General features: G+C 37.6%; 2 protein-coding genes across 5 annotated transcripts in view; one reads left to right on the top strand and one right to left on the bottom strand.

The window, feature by feature from the left end:
* AKAP7 (A-kinase anchoring protein 7) overlaps nt 1-21,699 on the top strand; it is a gene marked incomplete at its 5' end in the record, with an annotated part of 82,250 nt that overhangs the window by 24,992 nt on the left and 35,559 nt on the right. For all 4 annotated transcript variants that reach the window (XR_014589680.1, XM_083858022.1, XM_083858021.1 and 1 more), the window contains one exon: nt 7,680-7,824. Coding sequence is in view for 3 of the 4 variants with exons in the window: in XM_083858022.1 (XP_083714148.1) it covers nt 7,680-7,824 (145 nt within the window). The remainder of the gene's footprint in view (nt 1-7,679; nt 7,825-21,699) is intronic.
* Nucleotides 1,948-4,392, bottom strand: MSH5 (mutS homolog 5; the record flags this gene model as incomplete). Its single annotated transcript, XM_083858019.1, has 1 exon — nt 1,948-4,392. One exon carries the CDS (start codon nt 4,390-4,392, stop codon nt 1,948-1,950), a length of 2,445 nt encoding a protein of 814 aa, XP_083714145.1.

Genomic DNA, 21,699 nt, shown 5'->3' with positions numbered 1-21,699 from the left:
CACTTCAATGGTAACATCATCATGATACCAGCTATTGAGCAGACAGTATTATTATGATTGCACTGGAAATAGCATTGAATGCACATTCAATAATTTGTTACTGTATTTTTTACTGTAAATTATGTTAAACATCTGTCTCTTTCCAGTTTCATACAGAAACAACAGAAGGTACTTATTTGGTAATAATAATAGTTTCTTTTATCCTCAAGAAGGAAATTCTACATTGAAACAAACCCAAAGCAGTGTCTCCAATCTTTGATGATCATTTAATGTACGCTGATTTTCATCTTTTAGCTATCTTCAGCCATATATACCAGATAACATGTTTAATACTGATAATTATGAAGGGAATTAATTTTTTCAAATGTAAATTTTCTCTCAGTTTATATTTTTGGCTTCTTGAAATAATGTATAGATGAGAAATGTATAAAATGTCTTTTATTTGCCATAATGTAAGTGGTTAGAGGAAGTTTTGGCAGACAATAAGCTATCTGATGTCTCCTCTGTCTTACTAACATGAGGAATCACAGACACTTGTCTGGCTGCAGGAAAGGTTATTGCATTAACATTGACTAAGAAAATAATTTTCAGAAAAAAATATTTTAAATAAGAATTAAAGTACATAAAACGAATCTTTTAAGTTGATTTTTTCTTAATAGCGGGCATTAAAAAATACTTTAAAGTTTAATTAGAAATATCTCTAAAAATACTGAAGGTGCACTTTTTAATTAAGTAGTATTTTGAAATCAGTAGTAAGAGGGTAGTGAGATTTGAGCTACATGAAGAAAATAAGAAAATCTGAGGGTATGCATACATGCACTAAAGTAGAAATAAGGAGTTTTCCACCGGGTGCAGGTGGTATATCATAGATATGAAATTTGTAAACTCACAGAAGCTTTTGCTTGAAATGACAGTTGGGGTTTTAAAATGCTGATTTTAAAATTCCACAGATCTTCTAGAATATCTTAATAACAAAAGAGACATATTTATATATGGCTCTTGTGTCATTAATTTCATAATGAATTTTTCTTGCATATGCATGCATAAAATACTGTGTTCAGTAAAGATCCTCTGCATGACAAGAGAAGTGAAAGGGAATCCTCCCTTTGTGTTACTAATCCTCAAATGTTAATAATTGAAAATAGAGTAGAAAATGTAAATTTCTCTCTTACATTCCTAGATTTTTAATTTTGCCTTTATTTATACCCATGTGGCATAGCCACACACACAGAGTATGTATGATACAACTGTATCATACAGGACCTTAAAGAAGAGAACAGTTCTCAGTAAAACTAAGGCACTTCTGTTTATCAGTCCCCAGTGAATCTGACCATCAGCATTCTTTTTATAATAACTCCTGGGATCTCTGGCAGTTGGACAGAAAAGACGGTATAAGAAAATCCAAAAAGTCATTAAATCCCTCTGCATTGCCAGTTATCAGTATGTTAGTTACCAGTATGTCAGTGCTTTGTATTGTGACAACTGTTAATTGTTGGTACAAGAGCCTGAGCCACGTATTTGTTTGGAGTCTTTGATGCTGATCCGAAAATGGCTGAAACCATCGCTTTGGCACAATATGAAACAATATGAAACGTCCCTTTAATAGTCTTCTAAGACCAGTAGAAATGTGTTGTGATTTTTCTACAGTATATTTTTTAAATTTTAAATTTTTTAAATCCAACAACAGGGACAGAAAATTCAGAAACTGGGTGACCCAACAGCTAGAAAAGGTTCTTAAAATTCTTCTTGTTCATACATTCATATGATACATTATATTGCAGGGATATGTAAGTACTTGGTTTAAACAAGAAGAAAAAAGAAAAACATAACTACAGTTTGTTACAAGCTAAATGTCCTATGAGGTGTTATGTCATAGTGATCATTCTTTAAAGTATCAGACTCGCCATGGTACATATGATGCAGTCTGTGCATTTACACATACCCTTGCTACAGGATTGAGGCTGCAGAAGGCAACACCTCTTTAGAAATGAATTCTTCCAAGTCCACTTGGGGATCGTCAAGGTCTATGCAAAGAAACTTTTCCACAACAGACTTGCATTTTTCCATCTTATCACCTTTTGAAGGATCATCAAGACGTTTGATAGGTTTTCCGTTGCAAATCAGTTCTGATACTTCCACTCCTCTTTCAGTAATTTTGGCTGGTATTCCTGCTAATGTAGCAATATTGGCAGCATGACTAATGGTGGACATGCCCTGTTTGATCTGATAGAAAAATATCAACTCCTCTCCATCCTGATGGGTCTCCATGGTCAGGTACTCCAGAAGAGGTGTATCAGGCAGGAGTTCTAGCTGCATTAAACTGTGAAAATTAGTGGAAACAAAGATCTGTGGACACTGTGTTCCTCGTCTGATCCAGTACCTCAGGACAGCAGCCAGAAGGGACAGGCCATCCAGTGTGTTGGTCCCTTTACCAAACTCATCAATAAGTACCAGGGACCTCTCTGTGGCATTGTTCACAGCCTTGGCAACCTGGTTAAGATCAATCATGAATGTGGAGAGCCCTACAGAAACTGATTCCCTACTGTGGATTCTTGTGTAAATACCGTCAACTACTCCAATCTCTGCCTCTGCTGCAGGGACATAACTGCCAATTAGAGCCATGAACACTATGAGACCTACTTGCTTTAAGTAAATACTCTTTCCAGAAGAGTTGGGCCCTGTGATGATCTTTATTCGTCTGGTATTATCGCCGCTGCCCACGGGATTGGCCACGAAAGTCTTTGCACATAGTTCCATGAGTGGATGTCTTCCATCCTTGATGTGGAAGCCGTGGCGGTGAGTAAAGCGAGGTCGGCAGTAGGCGTTCTCCCGGGCCATCGCCGCCAAGGCCAGCAGCACATCCAGGTGTGCAGTGTACTCAATCACACTGTTAAGTACTTCAGACTTCTCCAAGATCTTTGTCTGCAGCTGGTACATGATGAGTGTTTCCTGGTCTCTGATCTCTGAGTGCAAGTCACCCAGCAGGCTGTCTAGCTCCTTGGTCCGGGCACTTCTGTAGTGCAGTTTATCTTCTGATAAAAACATGAAGTCCAAGCCTTCAATTTCGAAATCAGTCTTATCCACCATATTTGGTAGGCGTTGAATGGACAGAAGGAACCCAATCAAAGGAATGTATATCACAGAACAGGAGGGAATCTGACTGTCCAAAGTCTCCAGTTCTTTTTGTGCTACTTCTGTAAGGAGATCTGGTAGTCCCATCAGCTTTCGTTTCTTCTCATCAATTGTGGCATCTACATTGGGTCTAACAGTGAAGCAGTTCTCTGAGAGGCTGCCCTCGAAGTCTACCACTTTGCTTATTAGGTTAGCAATGTAGTGCAGATCATCAGTGAAGACACGTGAAATGGTCTGAAAAAGTTCAATAGCGTCGGGCAGAGAACGACACATGTCTCTAAGGCAGATTGCATTGTACGCTGTCTTATAAAGTGCTTGCCAGTCACTAACTTTTGTGTTGGAAAGAGACATTCTTTTTAAAATAAGAGGAATATTTTTAATATTCTTGAGGCAGTTTTGAAGAGTGAGGACTGTTTCATGGTTCTGAGCCAGCAGGAAGAAGTTGATAACATCCAGCCGTTTGTTCAGCTCTGTCAGGTTCCGGGTAGGTCGTGTGAGCCACAACCTCAGCAGTTTTTCTCCCCGTTTGCATCTGCAACGGTTTAAAATTCCAAATAAGCTAAATCCTTCTTTTAATCCACTGGATAGCTTGTACACAGAAGGATGGAGATCACTTTTAAATATCTGCAGGACACAGTAAGTGTCTTGGTCCATATTCACAGTATCTGACACCACAAACTTTTTAAAGGCCAAAATAGGAACGGCTATACTGGTGTCTTCGAGTTCAACTCCAACCCTTCTTCTGTCTAGAAACTTAAGGAGGCCCCCTAAGGCTCGTATCATGAGTGGACTCTCAAAAGGGATGACTGAGGACAAATAGAGAATTTTGTCTGTTGCAGTCATATGGGATGGGATAAATGGAAATTCCCTAGACAGGATCCGTTGCTTGCTGACTTCTAGACCAAAATCTATGTTAGGAAACAGGACAATTTCTGGTTTTCCTATGTCCTTATCATCAGCAGTAGCTGTTAGGTTGTTGAGGAATTTGGCAATATTCTGGTCCTGTTTTGCACTGGTCACTATGCACTGAGGGTTAAGTTCCCCAATCACTTTTTGCAGTAGCTTGAGGTCTTCATTATCAGGTACCTCAGGCATGAAATAGACTGAGCAATCTTCTGTATCATAGTAAGCAATTGCCAGCTGCCCTGCATACCACAAAACAGACATATGTGTCTCTGAGCCCTCTTGCTCCTCTTGCTCCTCTTGCTCGGGCCCCAGCGGTGGTGGCAAGGCACAGCTCGTGGCTGATGTGGCACTCATTCTGTTGGCAAGACGTATTTTTATTCACAACTCATCCAAAACGTCCTAAGAAGTTACTTTAATTGACAACAGGAGGTTAACACTCACTCTTCCTGCCCTGGAGAATCTAAGATGCTACCAGGAATTAACTCTAAATGTTCAAGTGAAAAGATCCAAGGAAGGTGTAACAGAGCCAACTTCCAGCATTAGTTTTACAGTTTTTCTTTGTGTTCTTTATTTTTTTAAAGTATCTATGTACACCCAAATACCCATAAATACAGTAACACGCAGGGATGTGTTTATCCATGTACAAACCATCCTCTCTCAGAGGTTCATGGCACATATCTGTGCTGCCCACGGCTCCTCTCAGCAGTGTAGCCCCATGGCCTGGCCATCATTTGCAGCCCCATGGCCTGGCCATCATTTCAGGGTCGCAGGCTCATGTTTATGCTGCACCATCACACAGCACCGGTTTCCATATAAGCACATAAGGGATTGGACGTATTAATCCCTGTCAGCACCTCACCTGCAATTCTGTCTCACTTCTTTGCTCGCTACTCACCCTCCTCACCCCAGACGGGCAGCTTGTCCCAGCTGCTGCGCCTCCCTGCAGCCCAAAAGCGTCGTGCTGTCGCCTTTTTCTTTCCGGGCGGGAGCTCCCGCTCCGTGGGGAGGGCCCGGAGCCGCCTCCACAGCGCCCACACGGCCCAGTCCCGGCTGCGGCCCGGGCCCCGCGGGGAGCGGCCCTGGGGCGGCCTGCGGGCCCCGCCGGCATGGAGCGCCCACCCCAGTGTGTGCCGGGCTGTGGGCTCTGCAGCACGGAGCCCGGAGCCGCTGGCGTCTCTGCTACTTGCCTGGCACCGCCGGAGCCTGCCTGCCCACGGCCCCAAGGCTGGCTGTGGCAGTAGGCACGGGGACTGCCTGGGGCTCAACTGCTGGGATAGCGGGCTGCGCCTTCCCAGAGACATGGGGAGGAAAACCAGACATTTCAGGGCTGCCAAAGGCGTTCTGCCTGGTGCTCTGGCAGCCCTGCAAGAGCTCCTCGTGCCAGGCCTCTCCAGGCCCACGTTGCACAGCCGTGTCCTTTACAGGTGTCATCCATTACAGGGCTTCCTCCTCCCCTTCCAGCACCAAACGCTTCAAAGTGGCCTCTCAAATGCTCTTGTTTCTCACCCTCCCCCATTATAGCTTATCTTTATTATCAGCATCTGTACTATTCCCATGAGGTAGCAGCTTTTCTCTTGCATCTCCACTGCTCCAGACCCTTTCAGTTAAGAAATGAGCCATGACCTTCCCATGCACCTGCATTGCTTCATCCTTTCACATCTCACTGCAAGCAGCACTCCAGAAATTGTTCCAGTTACTAAAAATACAGTTTTCCCATGGCTGCTTTTCCAAATACCTTTCAGTAGTGCATCACAAGCACAACTCAATTCCTGAGCATTCAGCATTTGATTCACACCTTCCCAACCTGTCTTTGACAAGCAACATCCCAACCTCTTGTAAATGTTATTTTTTTATTGGAGCATGAAGCTGTGATTTTTATCTTCTCTTCATTTCATTCCAGAAGTACTCAAGGCTTCACAGTTTGACAAGTGTTCTCCTGGCTGAAAAAGGTCTTTTTTTATTGCTGATTTATGTCTAACTGTATTTCCAAGAACTGTCAGCTAAAAAGCAAAGAATAATGATTTAATGTCAGAATAACCTAAGTACATAAGTACTAGTCTAGCCACAGAATATAAAATTTAAGTAATTACTGTGAGGATGGAATAAATGTAGACTTCCACAGAGATGTAGACTCCCAAATTTCAATTTCCTGAAATGAAAAGCATCCACCACTAGATGTCATCATTTTAGAGATTAAGGAAATGAAAAGACATTTGACCTTCACTGAAGCAGACTTTACTTTTCAAATTGATGAGCTGCCGAGAAACCACAGGCAAACCGGGACTTTGCAGCTGTTGGGAATGTAAACCGAGGGCTCAGGATGTTGGCAGGTTGTTGGTTGTTCCCAGCTGTGCAAATGCATGGGGGGTGTGCAGGGGGAGAGGTTGGAGAAGAGCACAAAAGAGGAGTGGACAGTGTGGGCTGCACAAGGGGCCAGTCCTGTTTAAAATGAGGCTGATTGCCAGGGGTAAATGTCTGTATCCTCCCTAAACTCTGTGTGTGGGGAGTGCAGGTGTTCACTGCCAAACCTCAAGCTGAGCCAGTCAGCAAGTGGGAGACTTGTGGGCTCAGTAAGAGGCCGGCAATCTGGGCAGGGGTGCTGGGGGCAGAGGGGCCATGACAGTGCTTCAGGAATGCACAAACATGAACATGGAGAGAAAGTCACTATTGACCACCTGTCCCTGCCAAGAGCAACCTACACTTTTGTCCTCTCTGAGCCCCATGTGCAGGTGCAGGTGAAGGCCGTGGCATCCATGTGGCCAGCCGTGTCCGTGTCCTTTGAGCATGGGTATGTTTTTGGGAGGTGAAAGCAGCAGGTACAGCCATCAAAGACTGAGGCTTTGATGGATGGACTCCAGTAGCCAGACAGTAGGGAGCACTGGGCTGGAGCTGCTAGAGGCTCCTAATATTCCTTAGCATATAGTAATGATATTTAAGTAGCAAACAGCATTATTGGGAGGTAGATTGAAGGCGAAGATACTGAATTTCTATAGAGATCATATATTTTTATTGAAGACGCAATGGAATGTGAACCCCTATACTCTTAAAATAACTACTGAAATTATGTTTTCTGAAAATAGCCTAATAGAATATTTATTATGTTCCACTTCATAGATGCAAAACTACATGATTCTAATATTATATATCTCGGTAAGATTTTAGATTTACTGAGATAAAAAAGTCTAGTGCTAGTAAAATACAACTATTTTTTCTTGTGTGCTAATTTTAATGACTGAGAAAACTGCCCTTAATGACCATTTGAGATTCTTCCTTGTAGCAGCATGCCCATTGATGACAGCAAGAATAATTTCCAGTTGCACGTTCCATGAACACTGTTACAAACTGTTGGAAGTTAAAGCAGTTGTAGCGTTGTGTATGTCTATTTGTTTCCTACAGGACTGAAAAGGAAGTGGTAGAAAGGAGGACTAATGACACTTTTATTTTATTGTTAACTTCTGCAGTAGACAGTACTTCCCTAAAATGGAAGATCTGGCACATGATTATTTCTGTATTCTTTTTGCATCTTGAAGTAATTTTCCATACTAACTGTACTTACAGTTAAAATGAAAACTATAGAAATTAAATATGAAAATTCAGTCTGCAAGTAAATGCCTAATTGAATTTTATGTTGCTTTTTAAAGGTGAAAAAAATTGACTCTAGTCTGTATGAAGATTTCAAAAATCATTATTTTGGAGATGAGATCTTGCACCGCTTTGATCTTTGCTCCATGTTGAAAAAAAAGCAGCCAAATGGTTACTACTACTGTGAGTCCTCTATTGTTTTTGGTAAGCACATCTTAATTTTTTTCTGATCTGTTATGTCTCTGAGTTATATGTGCAAAAAGCCATTTTTTTCTGGAGTGTGTGTTAGCCAATTCTTGTAAGATCCATGGAGAATGACAGAAGTCTCTCAGCCTTGGCTCTGCAGGAACTCTGTGCAGTGGTTCTCACTGACAGCTGAAGTTTATGTTCAATTATCCATCTCCAGAATCCTGTTCCATTTCTCATCCTAAAATGAGGGTTTAAGATAAGTGAGATGTATCATTCCCCAGAGCTGCTCATCTCTCTGTTGACTTTAAAGACAGGCTGTGTGACTAAGTCAGATTAGACACAGTACTTATAGATGATTAAAGCTAAGTGAAATGTCTCTGGTTTGGCAGAGATGTGACCTTACTTGGACTACATTCATGTACAGAGAGAATTTCAGTGGTACCACAGATTTGATAACTCTTCTAAATACCATTAGACTTTAAACATTGTACCTTGCTAGATTATTACAATGTTATAAATCACACTTGTGTCTTCCTGCTTTGTCTGAAGAGAAATACCAGTGTTAGAAGTTAGTGCTGGTTTCAGGACTACATGTAGGGCTTTGGTGGCAATTTGGTTTCTCCCCTGTGGTGACTTCTTTGTGCTGCAGCATTGCTGCTGGAAGTGCTTACTGGTCTTAAGGATTGTTCTGAGGACTTTTAATTAAATACTTAAACAATACTTTAAACATGCCAGGCACTTCACAAATTCAAGTTGCTATTAATGTTTTGTTTGTGCTTAGGGTCACCTTTTAGCTTAGCTAAATTTTTACCAAAAAATAAAGATATTCAGAGGATAAAGATATTCAGAGGAAAAAAGTATGGGATGTGGCAAAACTATTGCAAAATCCAGATAATTCAAAATCAAAATGAGATATATTTATACATATTTATTTATCTATATATCTGTTTTATCATATTTATTACCTTGTGTTATATATGTCTCATAGTTATGTTTATCTTTGTGTATATAACTATATATATAATGTCTTCTGTACATGTTTCTGCATTTAAATATTATTTATATCCATCCAAATGTGTCAGAGAAAGAGAAATTACAAGATCATTTAACATGGTATAAAATTTTTGATTTGAGTGAAATTGAGGCTCCACTATTTACAAATATTCTTCAAAGTGTTCTGGAATATGATTAAAGAATTTGGGATATAACTCTTTACAAAAAAATAATCTGCTTAGTAGTATATTTGGTAGATATTTTTTTCACAAAGATTTGTTTAAATCTGTCTTCTTGAACTTGTCTTATTGCTGACATCTCAGATTGCTGAAATGAGACTGTCTTTCAGCAGTCTTTTGTATGTGAGTCCCATTAAATGGTTTACAACAGCAGTCAATCAACCAGCATTCAAAGCAAGAATCAGATGCTTGTTTGGCTTTAACTCAAGCCCAGTATGACCATGCGTAAAGAATTTATGTGTCATTTTCACAGTCCAAACAGAACTCTGCTTTGAATTATTTTTACATGAGCACTACATCTGACTTTCTGTAGTCATAAAGAGAATGGGTGTTCTTCAATTATATTAGATTAAGAAAGGGCACTGTTACTATACTCATTTTTCTCAGTTCTGTATGGATTTAGATGCATTTTGGTGAAATATGTGCATTTAATGTCTTGATTTTGTACATGTTAATATATATTTATTTAAAACAAACAAGTGGAGGAAAATCCTCTATTGGAATAGAGTTTAAATTACTTTTTTTTTAATTTCAGAGAAGAAGAAATTGTATTTTAATGAATTTTGAAAAATTCCTTTTGAAGTGTTTTAAAATGTGATTTGAATAGGTTTTTTAGTAATTATAGGTACCTAGGACATTAAAATAAGGGAGTTAATGTAGTTCTATTAATGTATCAAAAACAGTGAAATTTGAAAACTACTCAATACAGACAAAACACTGTATCCAGGTCTAGTTCTTCCTACATGTACATGTACACAAGAACTTGTCTTTTCCTTGAAGTACACAGAAATTACAGAAACAGAATTTACTTGTTACCTAGAGTTTGGTTAGAGTTAAATGTTTTACATGTAATAAGATGAAAAGATCTGAAAGGGGATCCAAATTTATGTTATAAACCCATTTACAAGGGAGACTTACTTACTGCCACGTCCTGGCAGCCAGGATGGCCAAGCATTTTCCTCTGGGGAGTTGGGCACAGCATCGCCACCCAGGCAGGGGGGGGATTGTCCTGCTCTGCTCTGCACTGGGGCAGCCTCACCTTCAGTGCTGGGGGCAGCTTTGGGTGCCACAATGTCAGAAAGACATTAAACTATTAGAGAGTGTCCAAAGAAAGGCAACAAAGAGGGTGAAGGGGCTTGAGGGGCAGCTGTATGAGGAGCGGCTGAGGTCAATTTGTCTATTCAGCCTGGAGAAGAGGAGACTGAGGGGAGACCCCATTGCAGTTACAACTTCCTTGTGTGAGGGGAAGCAGAAGAGCAGGTACCAATCCCTTCACTCTGGTGACCAGTGACAGGACTTGAGGAAACAGCGTGAAGTTGAGGTGGGGGAGGTTTAGGTTGGATACCAGGAAAAGTTTCTTCACCAGAGGGTGGTGGGCACTGAAACAGGCCCAACTTCCCCAGGGAAGTGGTCACAGCACCAAGCCTGACAGAGTTCGAGGAGCATTTGGACAATTCTCTCAGGCAAATGGTGTGACTCCTGGGGTGTCCTGTGCAGGGCCAGGAGTTTTATTCAATGATCCTGATGGGTCCCTTCCAACTCAGTGTATTCTATGGCTAATAAGTGTCATGACACGTATCGCTGCACATTTGTTGAAAAGAGTGTTTAAAAATAGGGCAACCAAAAGAGAGTGATATGAATAAAAGATGGGAGTACACTACTTGCTGAACTGCATCAGTGTGCACCGTGGGTAATGAGGGTTTGACAGGATGTTACAGAGCAGCATCCACTAACTTTAGCAGAGCCTACATCTGCACCAGAAGCTTTCTGTGTCTGTGTGCTAGCCCCAAAGGGTATTCAGGCGTTCAAAATTGATGTGATAGTGAAGGTAATGTTGAAGCTTCATTTTCAAAGTAGAGTTCAGTTTGCTGCTTAAAGCAAACAAAACAGCAAGGCAAAAAAGTCTCCTTTGGATCACCCACCTCATGGCAGCTGTTGTATGTCACCTCAAATCCTAAAGATTAGTGATACTGGAATGAGTTGAGCTTTTCAATATATACTCCTTCACTTGAGTGATTGGTCAGTTTTGGATATTGTGATAAAGATATTCAATAGATCCTCTGAATGTCAAAAGGAGCATTATGTAAATCTTATGTCAAATATACCTTTAGCATTAAGTATCTCAAATATTTTCAGGATCCATTAATGAAGATTTTTGTAGACTTGTTTCAAAGAAAATTTGTTTGTAGTATTATTATGTATGAGATTATATACACATTAAAGAAAGTTATCACATGGCAAGTTTTCTGTGATGTTTCTTCTGAGTGCCTTGTAAGAAGTTTATACATCAGACTTCCCTGTGCTATCTCTGAGTTAGGGGAACTTCAAGAAGTCTGCTGTTTGATGGAAACCACTCAGCACGTTACTGTTACTTTCTGCACAGCCAAAATTGATATTTCTGGAAAGTGGATCAACCTGGAGGTTAAATTGCTCTTACAGTGCCCCTTAATCCTTGCAATCTAGCAGTAGCAATATGGAAAATAAATATCAGACTAAAATGCCTGTTTATCTGCATTAAAACATAATAATATGGTATAAGGTGCTTCTTTCTGCTCAAGTAATACCTTAGAGATGCCTTTTTAAGTAGCAGAAAACTGGTGGATCGATTTGTTTTTTAGTGCATTATGTACAAGTTTGGTGTCTAGTTTGACCTTGTCACCAAGGTCATCCTTCAGTCTCTCTAAAAAGTGTCTATGATAGCCAAGCTATGAGTATAGGATACACTGCTTGAGCAGTTATTAATATTTGTTAATTAGCTTGCTTGCTAATTCCATAAATACATATATATAAAGATAAAAGTTTTCAACCAGGTGGCAAAAAGATGCATTATATTTGCAATCTTTAAGTTTCTGAAGGAAATCAGTAACATTGTGCACAGAACATGTTACAAAAAGAATTAATTCTTGCCATTTGCTGGTGTTAGGCTATTTAAACCATTTAAGTAACATTTTTATTGCTTTAATAAACTTAATTAGACTTTCCTGGTGCTGTTTATGCTTCCACATTACATTGTAAAATGCTTGCCAGGTAGCTGCTCAGCACCCATGTCTCAAACAAAGAATAAGATGCTTCTTATGGTAAGTTGTATATGAGCCCTCCAGGCTGAAGATAAGTTTGTCAGCAATAAGTTTTGGAATACCCACAGGGAAGAAAGAATTACAGAAGAAGGAACAGGAGAAATACAGATCTGTACCTGAAACAGAAAATAGATTTGATAATGTCACTCTATGAACTCTGAATAATACTGAGAAGAAACAGAAGACTGTAACAGAAAATAAAGGAATTGGAAACCAATTAATTGATAGTTGGATAGATTGTCAACATCCATCAGCCTGCTCTTGATAAAAATGCACTTACAGTCAAACAAAAAATACAGTAGCTTTCACCTTCATCATCAAGGACGAAGACATTTCAAATACTGAATGCAATATGAAGTTTGCCAGTTTGTCTGAAAGCTTTTTATAGTGGCACTATCTTAAATGAAAGAAAGATTGCCATTTGTCACCTGTAGATGCTCTACTGCTTCTCTGTTTACTGGTGGTTTGACTTCAATGTAGTTGATTTTATTTGTGTGGCAATTGAGCATTTTCTCACATTGGGAACAGCAATGGTAAGCAGGCAAATGCTGCTTTAATTGTCCAGATTCCACACCCAGCAAGATTACACATAATATGTGTTGGTTTCTTTTCATCTTCCTTCTTAATTGCATGACAGTGAATCACTTTTTGTAAAATAATGATACATTCTTTAGTTTTACCTGTAATATGCCCTTCTTTCCTCTTTTTAATTTCAAAATATTCTTAAATTTGTTTCTTTCACTTCTTAATTTTCCTTCCTTGATAGTCTGTTTGTATCCTAGCTTCTACTTTCTCCACCCTATTAGGTTGTTAGTAACTGGTTTTGAGATTCTTGCATATCTGTGGCACTTCTCCCAAATTTTATTTAATTATATGGTAGTCATAGTGCTTCTGGATAAAAATGTCTTGGGTTTTCTTAACATTTGAAATAAGTAATTAAATCACTGTTTGTGTTGAGTTTATCCAGAACTGCTGCAGTCTTGTGCATGCAGTGTGCTCAATAAGTACTTGCCTGAATAAAAAGCAACAGGTATTATGTGCTAATCAGTAAAGTCTTTCCCTAAAGCGCTGTTTCTCAGCTAAGTCATGTGCTAGAATATTGAGTTATAAAAATGTTTCTTTTAAACATGGCAGAGAAAAATTCACATGTTGGTTATTAACCTAGAAGCCAGGCTCTTTATGGGCACTGACTCGAAAGTAGCGATCCAGGGGTTTCTTACACACATCAAATATTTTTCGATTTCCTAATGACAACAGAGTAGTGCCCTATTGATTCCTTTTCACTACTCCTGCTTTAGAATTTGATGGATGGACTCTAGCAATGTATCTCATCTTGTACTGGCACACTGGGCAGTTACTTCTGTATTTGGTAATTTTCTGCTGTTGAAACATTGATCATTAGTATCACATTTTTCATAATGAGATAGCATTTTTGTATTAGTTTTGTAATACCAGTTATGACCTAAAAGCTTTATGGATACTTACTGTGTCTGGATAAGGAGAAGAGGCTAATTAAGAGGGAGGGAACCAATATGGTTTGAAAATGGAAGTTTTCATTTCAGAATAATATTTCATTATTCTGAGGCAAATTCTAATGTTTGAGCTTTAATGTTGGCAAATGTATGACAAATTCTTCATGAGACAGTGACAGGAAGCTTCTAAGACAGGAACATGATGTTTATAATTCAATCATTTATCTCCTTGTACTGAAAACAAGCAAAAAGACTTCTCATCACTTTCTGTGATAATGAGATTTATTTTTTGTATTTGATTATAAGATTTACTTTATTGTACAGAATAATTTTTGCTACACTCTTTTTAAAATATCATAATGTAATTCTGTTCAAAAGACTATTTTCCTTTGTTTTTCAACAAAAAAGTATTTGAAGTAGTGATGTGGTTTTTGTGCCAGAGCTGTTATCAGTACTTGAAAATAAGTCAAAATAAGATTTTGCAAAATGGTTTTCAAAAATGCGTGCAAACAATGGGATAAAACTGATGAAGTTAATATAACAGGACTGCACAAAATCCTATATGACGTCAGTAAGATTGTAATTCATAACTGAACATTTAGTTGAGTATATGAAAAAGGAAGAATTGATTTTTCACAACAGAGTGTGCTGTAAAAATAAAATTTAATAACGTCCAGCAGATTATTAGTGTCTTAAGTATTTATGCTTTAAAGATATTTTCCTCAGCAGACTTCGGTGTTCAAACAACTAATTTATTTCTAAATTTAATATATTAAAAATATATTGAAAATGTGTAAAGCATTGATTTCAATATACCTTAATTGTAAAAATGTAAACAGACCTCTTAGGTGGTGTGGAGTAAGCTAAATACATAATATTCTTTATTGAATGGATCAGTAAATATATAATATTCTTTCATGGAATGGATCAGTAGAAGATAATTAATTTATATTCTTAAAAAATTCCTAGCTAGCAAGGTGCTTTTGTTGATACATATTACTTGCATAGTGTTGACATCAAATAAAAGGTATGTTTGACTTACCATAATCAAGTTAAGCTCTTTCTGCAGCTCCTGAGGAGTTTTTTCAGTAGTTTGAAGGACCTGGAATGAAAGGACAACCAGTTTTCCACTGTTCAAATGTCACCATTTTTAGGTTGTTTCTGGTTAGTGTAGAACTCTTACGTAGTGTGCTGCATGGTTCCACAGAATCTGTAGGCTTTCTACCCAATCCTTATGAGATATTCTAAAATAAGATATGGTTGCAGATCAATAGAGGTCTGTACCTCAGGGATTATGACAAACGCTGACATAAAAATGTGGCTGCTGGGGAAAAGGGCTTGTTTTGAGTAATACCACAACTTGCATTTTTCTTTCATGACAGTACTCAGCAATTAATCGAAACAGGTGTTTCTAGGATAGAAACAATAGTTTTCTTATTCTAGACTGTGCATAAATTATTTTTGAGGCCCCTAGTATTTGTAAAAGTAGATTCTTTTAGTGAAAATAATTTCAAGATAAAATGTGACAGATTTTAAAGATGCATTGTTAGTGTGGCTTGTAGTGTAATTTTTTGTTTCCAAGAAAGCCACAATGTGCTGTTTCTCAAGGGAAGCAGTAGAATATAAAAGCAAGATTACATCAACCACAAACTAAAACATGACATCATAACTAGCCTGCCAAGTTATTTGTTTTAATCTGTTCTTAAACACAACAAAGAGGGTTAAGACGGTACTTGCTGAATACATAGTATATGATCTTCTATTTTTTAAATGAAGATATTTAGGATCTGCGTTAATATTTGATGACAGCTAAGAAACCTGAACCTGCTCTCTGTTTATAGGACAGTTAGGCAGATATGTTGCATACAAAAGATTGGAGATGTCACTCAAGTAGTATAAAGACCTTTGTGGGAGGGTGCAACATGCAATTCACCAGCTTGTTGCTATATTGTATACATGAAGAGTTTTCATTTCTTCTTAGTAAAGTATATCTGAGTCTGAGTGGACCCTTATTTGTCAGCCATCCAGCCTGGGGCAGTCCAGCATTGCAGGTAATCCCCTTGCCCCCACACATACCAGAGGATATGGGGTTTTTACACTGCCTTTCATGCTAGTGGCAATTCCTTACATGTTCCATTGCATGATTAAATGTGCTAACCACCTAAGGCATGAGCTATGTGATATTACTCTAGTGTTTGGTGTACCTCACTCGCTTGTGCTGTGAAAGTGACAGGGAGCACTTGAGATCATGTGGAGATGACAATGCTAAATGAAGCTGTTCTTCCTGCTTCTCAAGTGTGGGTGCCACCACTAGGCTGATGCTATAATGTTTAGCTATGTACTAATTTCTATACCAGTATCAGCAGCTCAGGACATTTACATGGCCAAAGCCATGGTACCCAAGTGTAGGTTTAACATGCAAACATACTAATACTTACCAGACATATTTACAAACATCTGAAGGTAGATTTCCAATTTTTAAACTTTTTAAACATGCCTACTCTTTATTTTTTGAGACAGTGTGTGTTCACATTGATTGCATTCTGAGCAAGTATCTGAGCATATGTTGTTGCCACAGTGCTGAGCTTGACACTTTTAGTTGGCAGCACAGATTTCTATTCAGCTGGATTTGGATCAGCTATTGGTACAGCAAGAGTGTCCTCTCTAGACTGCATGGTTTTACTTTAGGTAAATAGTTTACTTTCTGAAATCCCAAGACATTACAGTTGACCCTTTAACACATACTTTTTAAAACTTAGCTGTTACTTCATGTTTTGCAAAGAGCAGGTTTGTCTTAAAGAATTCTGAGTAGCCATCAACAGCCTAGGGATTACACCAGAAAGTAAATGCTAACTGAAGACCGTTTGAAAAACCTTTTGCCTTTTAAATGATTTATTTAGAGAAGCAGTGAAAATGCCACAATTGAATTTTAATGCCTAGGCTACCATAGCTTTTTTTTTTTTAATGTTTAAGATGTTTTGAATCAGAAACCTTAGATACTGAACTTTATTGTTTTAATCAAGAGAACAAACAAAAGCCTTTTTTACACATATAAATGCTCCTAATTAAATGCTTTTGAAAAGTGGGTCAAGCTGAACAGGAACAAAGCACTCTCTTATTCCGAAATAAGAGTGTTCACGTATGGAATTATTCAGAAACAGCTCTTAGTACTTAAAAATTCCCAGGCAGTGTTAATCTGTCTTATCTTTCAAATGCAGGCAAGCTCTATAGTTTTCCTTCCCCTTTTCTATCTTATTGCAGACTCAGAGCACATTGGATGTTACAATTTTTCATCACTTGATTAGTTTGTTATACCACCTCTGGAAGAAGAGATTTGTTGGTGTATCTTTAATATTAGAAATGTTATTTTTACATGAAAGCGAGTAAAAGCAATCATTATTTTGCATGGGATGTACTCTTTCAGATGATTATGTTGAATTCTTTGTGATCTTTATTATTGGTAAATTCAGCTTTCTATACATTGTAGTTTCCTTTCTTGATATATACAATATCTCAAATAACATATCATCCACAATCCAGATTATGATTTATTTCCTTATTTTTCTTTTTTTTCCTTAATTTACTTTTAATAATTTCCAGATTAGTTTTTGCCTTCTTCCACCAGTTGTCTTGCATTTAACTAGTCAGAGCTTTCATTTTTATTTTTTTATTCCCAGAAATATGCAGGGTATCTGGTTTAACTTTATTCATAATTCATTACCTGGACTGATTTGAATGTATTTAGTGGTAATCTCTAGTCTTGGGATAGCTTTTCTTAATTTCTAAGAACATGAAACACATGAAAGTATGCTGTATCTCCAAATGGAATTTAAAATATTATAGTACAACTCTTTCTATATAGGCTTAAAACCTCATGTATTTCAGAGCAAACGAAAATCTATAATTTGAAATACAGATGTATAGACCCTATTTGAGAACTATTTACAAATAATTCCCAGGTAAAGAGTTATCTGTATTTTTACTACTTCTCTGTATTGTGGTGCCTTTTATTGGCTTGTATGACCAACTTGCATAATGATGTTGTGTTTATTCAGGTGCTTATGAGGAACAAGGACTAAAGTTCTAAAGATTTGGTTCTTTCCTACTGTTTATCTGCATGTTCAGCTTTAAACTTCACTCACTTTTAGTCCTTTTCTTCACTTCTTTCTTTGTTCGGGACTTAAGGCTTACCTAATGAGATTCTAAGGAAAAGAAAATTATTTTGGGACAATATTGGATTGTGCTAGTAGATTTTAAAGGTGAGAATTATGAAGTAGAATGCAATTGCTGAGTACATATTTTTTTGATTATTTGCATATATTTGAACTATTTAGCATCCCTTTTGTTTAGAGGAGGACTCTTATCTAAATGAGTTGCACTGCTCAAACACATGGAATTAGTCAGCTGCATATACCTGATAAGTTTCTCTTCTGTAGCAGTAGCTATTCTCTGTTGAATTTTTATTTGGATACTTTTGTCTTTATGGTTGATTTAAGGTAATGGGAGAATCTGTAAGAGTTTGTGTTTTGTCACATATATACATTTTTTCAATGTAAATTTACATTGCAAATTCAAGTGTAATGATCTGTCAGTACAGTTATATTAATAACTTTGTAGTAAAAATAAGAAATCTACAGATACTCAGACTCTCTTTTAAGGGCTGTTTTCCCAAACAAATTTTGGTCCACAGTACTGGCCTGCAGTTTCTTGCACTGTGAAATATAACATGTACTGAATGTATGTTATCTACCTGGCTAAAAAGTACATTTCAGAGGTGTATTATGTTGAAAAGTCCTTCTGTTTTGTGTTAAAGGAGGGGATTGTTACATAACCTTGTGTATAAATAAAATTTACTAGTCAAAATAAAAGGTTTTATATTATTATCTTTTGTAAGAATTTGGCCCTAGAATGAGATGCCTCCATTCCCAGTTATGTGGAGTCCAGTATCTCAGAGTAGAGTCCAGAAAGCTGAACTGATTGCTGCATTGAACAAGCCAGGCACCAACACCTCTTTGTCTTACTTTGAGTTAGGCATCTCATCCAACAGGGATACAAAACCTCTGCTTATGATATGCGGGTACTTTAATCAGGTTTCACATTTTATCCTAAAGAGGAAATACTTTTATGCTTATAGTTTACTTGCAAATGAAACTGGACATTGAGACTTTTTTCTTCTCTCAAGTTGGGGAAATTCAAGCCCCCAAAGACTAGCAAAGCCACAAATGGCAACTTAGCAGAGAAGCTGAATGATGCACTAGCATTCTTTAAGGAGTTTCACCAGAGCAGCAGAGAATTCAGACATCACAAAGCCAAAGAATGAGCCCCACCTCTGCCCCAAATCAGACTCTGTAATCCTGTGATTATTTCCTGGAGTGTCTAGTCTTATGGAGGTCGCAAGCACAATGTTAAAATGCTCCCTGAACTCTTAATCTTGTGGCTGATTTAGAAAAGGGAGTGTCCAGTTTCTGGATCCTAAGCCCAAGCTGTTCAAACTGAGCCACTCCCGAACATGACTATTTCTGCTACTCGACAACAGAAGAATATGTGGGATTTATTCAGTTTCTAGATGCAGATGCATCATCCTGGCAATGCTCTGTTTGGTGCTTGTCTTTTTTTGGTATTCATTAGAGACAAATTATCAATATATACGTATTATATTTATGCCCCTGTGTCTGTGTTTGCATGTTTGCATATAGTGCACATGCATGCATGTTTACTGTAAGGTGATGCAAAATACTGCTTTTAAGCAGCTCTTCTCTTGCTGAAATCCTTGTAACCAATTCAGCCACAGTGGTGGGTGATGTTCATTCGCGTGGAGGAGGTTAAAAAAAGCACAGCAGAACGGCACTGAATACACGTGGGTTTGGAGAGCCTTTGTCTGTGGGACTTGTATGGTACCTTGACATATATCCAAGCTGTTTCCTACCAGTTGCACAGTATATGCCCCCGTGATAGGCTTTGAATTGACTGCAGTCCAGGTTCATTTTCTCATCTATTGTTAGTATATGTTTCATTGAAATACTCCTTTTCTTTGGAAACAGTTCAGAGAATCTCATACATGAATCCATTTAGAGGAGCATCTTTTTTGACTTGCTGCATTTTTTTATCTTTTGAATGTGAGCTTATTTTTCAAGCTATGCTAGCTTTTGCATTCTTATGTAAAAGATTCATTAGCACTTAAATTCATGTTTAGGATCATGATTAAAACACATAGATAAATCCTATTTTATCAATTAGTATAAAATAGCAATTTTGAAATCAGAACAGATACTGGAGATATTATCAGTGGTTTTTCTTCTCTCCAAAAATACTTATCATTGCTAAGGCTGAAAACAAATGCCTCTTTCGCTTCTCAAGGAGTTGTACAGTACACAGACATTTTATGGAAATAAACAGAATGAGAGTGAACAAAAGAAACTGTTTTACTTCATCTAATGCCTGCTTACATGAGTAAATTTTGTAAAGAAATACTTTTCAATGCAGTGAGGTAAAGAGAAAGAATTTGTTATTTCACTTAGTTGATATTGTATCCTCTTGTTCACAGAGCAAATGCAGAATCACATTCCCTTTTTTATGACCTTTATAAATACCACTGTGTCCTTGGAGTATAGAAATATGCAGGAATGCCCACTCAGTAAATTACATTTTACCCAGTTAATATTAGCATCTCAGTCTCCCAATTCTTAAATTCCTTTTTAAGAATGAAAATATTTTTCTCAAAATGGAACGGTTTTTGTACAAATAGGTAATAGGCGTTCATATATGAAACTAAGCTTCCAGAACACGCTTCCTTCATATTTATACATCTTAAATACTGAGATTGGAAGGCAATAAACATATTTCTAGGTGAAGGTACAATAAAGTCTTCAAGGTGTAGTCCTAAATGGCTTTTTTCTGAGAATCTTCCAGTAAATTTCTCCTACCTATTAGATCACTTTTGACTCCATAGTTTTCTAGGACTTTGAGATTATGCACTTTCAGTGTTCCAAATTTTATATTACGTAGATATCACTTTTATATCTTTTTATAGAGATGTGATAGAAAATCACAATGCACAATTTTTGCTTCACTTGTTCTTACTTTACGTTTTACTTCTTCCAAGTATGCATAACATTCAGATTAATTGTTGTCAGTAATCTTATGTGGCCTACAAAGAAACTTAGCAATTTATTTAAAAATGCATATATTTTAATTTTAAATCTCTAAGTATATTCTGTTAATGTCTGAGTCTTTTGGATAAGTCCTGTAATTACAGCTACATTATTTTAGTGAACTCCAATATTTTATCTCATCTGTAATTGGAGGCCAGTGGAAAATTGGCAGAACTATTTGTTTAAATCAGAATTAGGAGGCTGTTGGTCTGTAGCGAAAGAATGGCTGGGTTCTAGATGAAATGTCTGCTAATTTAGGACAAGACTTGATTTTTTTGTTACTTAGGGGGTTTAGAGAAGAATGTATGAAAGGAATAACAAGAATCTGTGTATGACTAACCAAAATGAGTTTAGTTCACAGTCATCTGAGAAAGCAAAACCTGGCTGGTATTCCCAGTTCTCCTTTTCTTTCCATTTAGAATGAGTTTTCTGCTTTGGTCTCAAGAAAATCTTGGAGCAGAATAGCATAAGAAATGAGTCAGTGTTACTGCCTGTCCTGATCCTTTAGCAGAGTCTTTCTGGCACTTCTCTTTGTGATGATAAATCTGGTAGATTCACACACAGGCAGTCATGGCAGTGTAATGCCTTTTAGTTAAAATTACACCAGCAGTCACCCAGCTTTCAATCCGTTGGTGTGTTTGTGATGTGTTGGTAGACCATATGCTAAGGGGTCAACTGGAAGTGATAAATGCAGATTATTCACCACACTTACTGCAAAGATAGATTAATAATGAATGCATGTTTTGTGCCTGTTTTTGAGAGGAACATTTCAAATTCCATGCTCTTTTCCCCTTTCTTTTCATAGTGTAAATTAAAACAGTGATAAGAAAAATGCAAAAGGAAAGAAACAGCTTTTTAAAATTACAGTCAGTAAATGATTTATGGACTAAGTGTACAGAATATTCAAGCATATGTGAGCTAGATCCTGAAATATTTTGCGATGTCCAATTTCTGTCTT

Source organism: Zosterops lateralis (assembly GCF_965231275.1).
Source record: "Zosterops lateralis genome assembly, chromosome: 3".
NCBI classification, from domain to species: Eukaryota; Metazoa; Chordata; class Aves; order Passeriformes; family Zosteropidae; genus Zosterops; species Zosterops lateralis.
This window is presented reverse-complemented; position numbering and strand designations above follow the sequence as displayed.